General features: G+C 36.0%; 1 protein-coding gene across 1 annotated transcript; it reads left to right on the forward strand.

Moving 5' to 3' along the window:
• Positions 1-2,391: 2,391 nt before the first annotated feature.
• On the forward strand, positions 2,392-8,363 carry LOC143433838 (uncharacterized). Its single transcript, XM_076706490.1, has 4 exons — positions 2,392-2,949; positions 5,245-5,356; positions 7,974-8,100; positions 8,302-8,363. The coding sequence occupies exon 1, from the start codon at positions 2,523-2,525 to the stop codon at positions 2,835-2,837; it is 315 nt and encodes a 104-aa protein (XP_076562605.1). The 5' UTR covers positions 2,392-2,522; the 3' UTR covers positions 2,838-2,949; positions 5,245-5,356; positions 7,974-8,100; positions 8,302-8,363.
• Positions 8,364-8,663: the final 300 nt, after the last annotated feature.

Here is an 8,663-nt window from a genome sequence, read left to right on the forward strand (position 1 = left end):
ATGGCCAAAGTCAGGGTAAAACCCCTAAGTTGGGATTAAATAATTTCTACAACATCCACATACACAACTCCTGCACACTCACACACATAAAAACAATAAATGTAATTTTTAAGATTTATTTATTATATTTGTATGAGTATACTATAGCTATTTTTAGACATACCAGAAAGGACATCAGATTCTATTACAGATGGTTGTGACCCACTATGTGGTTGCTGGGAATTGAACTCAGGACCTCTGGAAGTGCAGTCAGTTCTCTTAACTGCTGAGCCATCTCTCCATTCCATTAAATGTAATTTTTTTTTTTTGATTTTTCGAGACAGGGTTTCTCTGTATAGCCCTGGCTATCCTGGAACTCACTCTGTAGACCAGGCTGGCCTCGAACTCAGAAATCTGCCTGTCTCTGCCTCCCAAGTACTGGGATTAAAGGCGAGCACCACCACGCCCGGCCCAACTGTAATTTTTAAAGAGGGTTAAAGCACTTGTCATTAAGCATGAGGACCCAAGTTCTATCACCAGAACCCCTGTGGTCTGACAACCTCCCTACTCATTGTATTCTGACCTCCATATATGCACACGAACACATATAGACATACATACACAGAATAAAATAAGGTCATTATAAATTACTTACGTTATGTATTTATTAAAAGGTTTTTCCCATCATCTCTTCTTGACCCAGACTCACTTCTGTCTTTGGTTGACATAGCTTGTTCCCTACATCTAACTTTCCTTTCCTCATGCCTATCATGGTCACATGTGTTTCTCTTCCCTTAATGTCCACTTTTAAATCTATATTAAATCTATATAAAATACAGTTCTGGGGACTAGACAGATTGGTTCCAGGTTGAAAAAAACTTGCTGCTCATGCAGTCTGGAGTCCAAATCCCAGCATCCTTCAAACACCTGTGACTACAGCTTCCATGAATCAGACATCTTCTTTGGCAGAAATAATGAAAAACTGCTTGTAATTTGGAGGAACATACACTTACAAATATATGCAAAACTTTGCCTTTTAAAATGTAGCTCACAAAAGTGTTAGGACCTGAGTCATGAGCCAGAGAGAAGTAAGTAAATATCCTGGTTCCTTTGTACCATGTGACCCAACCAAGTACTATTATCTCTACAAACCTGTTTCTGAGTGTGCCAAAGTTTTACGGTGCTTTTGAATATTAAATGGGAAACCACTTAGCAAAGAGTTCTGGAACAGAGCCCATCACATAGTAATTTACCAATTATTATTAAATTTTGGAACAAATGTTAAAAAGACAAGCAGTGTTTCACTTTCATTTTTAAGTGTCAGGCACATGGCTTAGAATCCTGACTTAAAGTTGAGACTGAGATACAAAAGAAATTATAAAAAGCCATTTGCCAACGATAAATGATAAGTAAAATATCTAGTATTATGTAAATATAATTGACATAGGCAGAATCATGAGTTTGTAAGAGTAATTTGATGCATAATCTCAAGGTTTTTATGATTAAATATATGATTTCATTTTCATAAACAATAAAGGAAAAAAACAACACATCTTTAAAAAGGAGAGCAAAGGTGAGTATGTAGAATATACTAGGTTGCTTTACGCTCTAACTTGAGAACCAAAATATGGAAAAACTTGTACAAACTGGTAGAAAACATCACAGTAAAGATGATAAAACACCTCTCCTTCCTGAACACTTCAAAACACAGACTTCCCTGAGATCTTCGTGTTTTCCTGTCTGTAAACAAGAAGGCCCAGAAACTGTGTCCATCACCACCATCGTATTTCCAGTAGAACATCAAAGGGAAACCTAGGAAAGCCACTCTGGTGGCTTCTCACTCTCAGCACTTTTTATTTTATTCTAGACAAACAGAGAAACTATTCAGAAAGTCACATAAACTTTGTCAGGAAACGAACTTTCACTCAAAAACAAGATAAAGAGGAACCCTCATGTCACGGCCACGCCCCATACGTAAACCCCACCCACTCAGGAACTGTAAATAGACTGGGATTTACGCTGACTCCGCCCACACGGCCCGGCCCCGCCCACGTCACTCAGTGGGCCTGGCTCCTCCCATACTGACGTCACAGGACATTGGCTAAGCCCCGCCCACAGGCAGAAGGGATCTCAGTAATGGTAAATACAGACCTGGATTCCCACCGGCCCCGCCCCCCGCCTGGCCCCGCCCCGGATCCGCCCTAACCCCGCCCTCCTCGCCATGGCACCCGCGGGCGCTGCGTTCCTGCCACGGCCTCGTCAGCTCTCAAAGCCGCGGGAGACCAGAAGCCGGATAGAACCGGATCGGTGTGGCCCGGGGGTGGGCGGGGCCTCGGCTCACCGTCGCTAGGCCCCGCCCACCGCTGCGGGCCGCGCCTTGAGGGCGTCTGTGACGCACTTCCGCTTCCGGGGAGGGCGGGCCCGCGCCTCGGGAAGGGCGGAGAGGCGTTTCCGCCCAAAGACGCGGCGCCGCTTCCGGTTCCCTGGTGCTCGCCAGGGCACTTCCGGTCGCGCTCACAGCCGACCCTGCGGGGCGGAAGCTGATGTGGTTACGCCGGAAGCGGCTTTCGGTTACCGGGGCGTCCGCGAACCGCGGTCGTCACCCCGCGACCCCGGCGCTGGCGTGTGACGTCACCGCGCCCGCTCGGCGGCCGCACCGGGATCCCGACGGCCGCCGCGACTCCCGCCAACCCTGTCGGACTCTCCGTGACGTCACAGCCGGCGCCGGCGACCCACGCAGGCGCACGGCGGCGATCCCGGATTTCCTCGGAGGTGTTGGCGGCGACGATCGATCCCGTGATTCCCCGCGGTGGCCCCCACCCCATCGATACCAATCGATACTAATCAATTATCAATAATCGAGTTAATCAGTAAACCGTGGCGCAGGCCTTTGTTCCCAGGACTCAGGAGGCAGAGGCAGGGGCATGACGGTGATGGGATGCGGATGACGATCAATGCTCACGATAACCGGTAATCAATGTTAATCAATGACGAATAGTCGATGCTGGTCAGGAACTAAAAATGTTCAATGCTGATGGTAATCAACGATCGATAATCAGCAGGTATTGCTGATCAGTAATCAATACCGATCAATAGTTGATAATCAGTAACCGATAATTAATCAATACGGATCCATAGTTGATGACAGCAGTCAGTGCAAATCAATAATCATCTTGGGAGGATCCTGATAAATATAAATAAAAATATAAATATAAAATGTGCAATGAAATATGAAAATAAAATTCTAATGAAATAAAATACAAAATATAAAACGTAAAATAAAACGAATAAAAATTTAAAATATAAAATATGAAAAAACCTAAATAAGATAAAATATAATAAAATATAGTAAAGTAAATTAAAAATAGGATAAAATAAGCCACAAATATAAAATTAAGTAAATAAAAATAGAAAATAAGATATAAATGTAACATAAAATGAATAAAATAAAATATGAAAAAATATAAAACATGAAAATATGAAACATGCTATAGACAAATCATTATTATTATAAAATAAAGTTAAGTAAATGAAAATATAAAATAATATAAAATAAAATATAAATGTAACATAAAATGAATAAAATAAAATATAAAATATGAAACATGCTATAGACAAATTATGATTATTACTGTTTTCCATATTTCGCCGTGTGTTGAAGCACAATTAGTCAAACAGCGTCCGAGAGGAAGTGACACGTGCAGTGTGATATTTAACAATTTTATTTCCCTCACACAGCCAGGTGTAGAATTGAAAGTCCAAGCAGATTTTTATTTTAAAATCTTTAAAGTTCATTTCTTAAACTATTTTTAAAAAGTTTACGTATTTTTACTCATATTTACATCATGCTTTATATTTATAGTTTATTTCAGTTTTTATTCGTATTTGATTTCATATTTTACGTTATTTTACAATTTGATTTACTCTTATTTTTCTGTTTTATAATTTATATTTAATGTATTTTATGTTTTATTTTAATCTTATAATTTATATTCACAGTATGCTTTATACTTACGTTTTATATTTTACATTTTACATTTTATTATATATTTTGAAGTTTAAATTTATTTCATTTTATTTTATATTTTACATTTTATTTCATATTTATTTTTATTTTATGTTTTATGTTTTCATTATATTTTATGTATACAATTTTTTCATATTATATTTAATTTTATATTTTACTTTACTTTTATTTTTTTAATTTTATAATTTATATTTTATATTTGATGTATATTATTTTAGTTTTATTTTATGTTTTATACGTATGTTTTATATTTTCCATTTTATAGTATATTGTATATTTTAAATTTTAGTATATTTTATGTTTTAGTTAATTTTATTATTTATTTTGTACTTATATTCATGTTATATCATATATATTATATATTGTTTTTAATATTTAATGTTATATTTTATTATTTTATATTTTACTTCACTGTTAGTTTTTTATTTTCTATTCTTTATGTTTTATATTTTATTTTAATTTTATTTACGTTTACATATTTATATTTTATATTTACATTTTATATATTTAAATTTTATTTTATGTTTTATATATTGTGTTTTATATTTTATTTTTATGTTAAATTTCATATTTTATATTATTTTCTATTTTATTTTACTTTCACTTTTTAGTTTTATATTTTATGTTTGATGTATTTTATATTTTATTTACTTTTTAATTTATTTTATTATATTTATATTATATTTTATATTTATGTTTTGTACATTTTGTATTTATTACATATTTTAATTTTAAAATTTATAGTTTATATTCTTTATTTCATAGTAAAATATTTATATCATATTGTACATTTTATTTTATATTTTATATTATTTTCCATTTTAATTTTTAAAAATTTTATATTACCATATTTAATGTGTCATTTTGTTTTATTTTATATTTTATATTTACATTTATCTTATAATTTATATTGATGTTTTTTTTTGTTGTTGTTGTTGTTTGTTTTTTTTTTTTGTTTTTTTTTTTTGTTTTTCGAGACAGGGTTTCTCTGTATAGCATTGGCTGTCCTGGAACTCACTCGGTAGACCAGGCTGGCCTCGAACTCAGAAATCCGCCTGCCTCTGCCTCCCAAGTGCTGGGATTAAAGGCGTGCGCCACCACTGCCCAGCTTATATTGATGTTTTATATTTAATGTTTTTTCCATTCTATTTTAAGTTAATTTTTAATTTTATATTTTAGAAGTTATATCCAATGTATTTTATATGTAATTTTTATATTCTATATTTTATATTTTATAGATGATGCATCCGATTGATGAATTAGAAGACGCACCTTCATCATCTCTATCGATTTTCCGATGATTTATTTCCCAGCCGACACAACGTGGAGACAAATCCACAAGGAACGAGGGTGAGGCCCTGAGGCCCTGGTGGACGCTGCCATCCAAGGCCATGTTAGTCCTTATTACAGAATCAAGTACCAACATCATGGAATGGAATGTGGCTATAACTTCTGGAAGTAAAAAGGTCTATTTTATGTCAATGTACTTGATATACTATAATTTGTGTCCACATAATAATGAAATTTATGGTGGGACCAACCATAGGCTCCATGATAGATTCAGCTTAAAAAATTATTACCCTGTCACCATCAGGTCACGGTCTTTTTTTCTAATGGTGACTCCAGGGTTAGTGATTGGAAGCGATGTTATTAGAAGGGGCCGTGTTCCAGCCCCAGCAAGCAGAGGAACTCAGCAGCTTTGTCCATGTGGCTCTGGGAGGAAAGAATAGAAGGGATGACTGAGACAATTGATGCTGGTTGGCTGTAGTTAAAAAATTAGTGGGGATGAAGTAGAAACCAGCACCTCTGAGGTGACATATTCTCTGAAGTGTTGTTACATCGTCCATATGCTGGGTTCTTCCCCTGCGACTAGGATTAACTGCATTTCTGTCATACATTCGCTTCACCGTGCCATGCCTTAGCTGCTCTGCATAACAGGTTCATTTATGCCTTTGAAACTTATAACACCTGGGTGATTCTCACACATGATTGACTCCAGGTGCACAACAAGGAACAATCTTGGCAACTTCTGGAATACAACTTTGTGTATTTGCATTGCAGTAGGTTCTTGGTGGTCTCTGGGGTGCCAGTGACTTGGGCACAACATCTTGGTTCATGGACTGGAAACCCAAAACACTCAAAAATACCAGCTGAAGGATTGAAAGGCTGCCTGTTAAGATGTGTCATTGTTGCCATGTGGTGATGGTGCACACCTTTAATCCCAGCACTTGGGAGGCAGAGGCAGGTGCATTACTGAGTTTAACACCAGCCTGGTATACTGAGTGAGTTTTGGGATAGCCAGGGCTACAAAGAGAAACCTGGTCTCAAAAAGAAAAAAAAAAAAAAGAAAAAAGAAAAAAGTAACAGATGTGTTACTGTGTTATTTCTTTTAGACAGGATAAATTTTGTTCTGGGTGTCTCCAGTGTTGTGGTTGAATCTGATCCTTCAGCTTTCTTCTCATGCTCCCATACATTCCCCATTTGGACTCTGTCCCTAAATCACATAAGATACTGTGCACACATTTGCTATTCAATGCTATGCTATTTTTCAAACCTGGTGGTTTTATATTTTAACTTTATTCATTCTGTTTTTGGTTTTCTAGAACAAAATTCTCTGTTAAGCAATTCCTGTTCTGATTGTAGATACAGAAACCACATAAACCACCTGACATGGTTTTGTACAATAAGCACATGGTTTTGTGCTGCTCTTTGTCCACATCTTTGATTTTGAAATTCAGCAAAATATATAGATTATATTCTATTTCTCTGGATGGCTTATGCTCATGTCGTCAATATTATCTGATGCTTCAGAGTCATTGAATTGTAGGTGTATGATGTTCTGGCTCACTCTTGTGTTCTGAAATTTTGAATAAATAAGTGTATTATACGTGTGTGCATGAATATGAATGTGTGCCTCACATTTACTGTTGTCAGAAGACGGCCTCAGACCTCCGGATCTTGAAGAAATGACAGGTGTTGGTCCACATATGTATGCTAGACATTGACCACCATTATGTGGAAGACCAGCAAGATCTTTCAACTCCTGAGCTATATCTCCTGAACTGCATTCTTTATTTCTGACCAACATATACATTACTGCGGGTGGTGGTGGCACATGTCTTTAATCCCAGCACTTGGGAGGCAGAGACAGGATTTCTGAGTTCAAGGCCAGCCTGGTCTACAGAGTGAGTTCCAGGACAGCCAGGGATATACACAGAAACACTGTCTCAAAAAAAAAAAAAGAAAAAAAAAGAAAGAAAAAGCAAAAACATATATATTACTAATATTTTCATCAGTCAATTTTTAACTGTTTAAACATGCATTCCTTTTTAGTAAAATTTAATTAATGTTGCTGTTTAAACTGGTTCACTTTATGTTTATGCAAGATGAATACAAATCTGCAGTGAATGTATAATTCTTTGCAGGAACTTCAATAAAGAACTGTTAATTCATTCTATCATTTTTGTTTCCTGGTTTATTTTTATACCAGAGTGAGGTTCTTAATATGTAACTTTTGCTGTCCTGAAACTCATTGCATAGACTTTGCTGGCATCCATCTCAATGACATACACCTGCCTGTACCTTTGTGATTAAAGACATGAGCAAATACACACAGCTTGCCCATCACTTTTGTAGTTAGTAATTGTTCATACAGCTTTTCAGATGTGTGCTCAGTACAGTTGATCTGTTTCCCCTGCATATCTCTCTCAATTGCCATTTGTGTTGCAAGGCTATATCCTGTTCTAAGGGTTCAGGGGTGACAGGTGAACCCTGTGTCAAGGGTCCAAGTGTCAATATTTCAAGTTTCTTCTAAACTGAAATGGTGATTATATTATAATTCGTGTGTTAGAAAATAAGTGGAGGAATCATGTGAATTATAAGAATATATTGTCTAGGAAGCATAACTTTACTTTGTATTGATGTCAGTATCTGGCTTTGTGTTGTACACATGTATGTGATATTTTAGGAAGCAGTGAGTTTCGATGATGTGCATGTGAACTTCACTGCAGAAGAGTGGAATTTGCTGGATCCTTCCCAGAAGAAACTCTACAAAGATGTGATGCTTGAGAACTACTGGAACCTCACTGCTATAGGTAAGTCTGTGAATTTCCTATTGCTTTTCAATATAAAAGAAAAAAAATGTTTCTGTGTTACTGATGATCATCTCTTATTTCAATAGAGAACAAGTAATATTGAGTTGAATAAATCAGGTTCATTGCTGTGAAAATTCAGAGTAAGTTGAATTTTGCTTAATTCCAATACCATATCATTCATGTTCTGGTAGCATGTTTTAGGCTATTATTTGGAAGACCATCATATTGAAGAACAACATCAAACTTCTAGAAGTCATGAATGGTAATTTTAATGTTTAAGCTGATACAAATATGCCTGTGAGAAAATTTTAATATGATCTGGAAGCTCTAAAAGAAAGCAAGTGTGTAAAATATCAGTTGTTTTATTGTAGCTATGATTATAATATTCTTCCAAAACTGTGTACCTCAATGTCAGTTATCTGATTGGTGTTTGCAAGGCATTTCTGTAAGAAAGAAGAGAAGGAAACAATGCCTTACAAGATTTCTTTATTTGATATGTATCTCCATTAAAACCATATTGTGTAACTACCAATTTGTATAGTCTCATAATATTTAGATGTTGC

The sequence above is a fragment of the Arvicanthis niloticus genome, unplaced genomic scaffold, assembly GCF_011762505.2.
Source record: "Arvicanthis niloticus isolate mArvNil1 unplaced genomic scaffold, mArvNil1.pat.X pat_scaffold_895_arrow_ctg1, whole genome shotgun sequence".
NCBI lineage: Eukaryota > Metazoa > Chordata > Mammalia > Rodentia > Muridae > Arvicanthis > Arvicanthis niloticus.

Bases quoted from the DNA above. Each gene is read 5' to 3' on its own strand.
- LOC143433838 (XM_076706490.1), top strand. From the start codon at position 2,523: ATGTGGTTACGCCGGAAGCGGCTTTCGGTTACCGGGGCGTCCGCGAAC.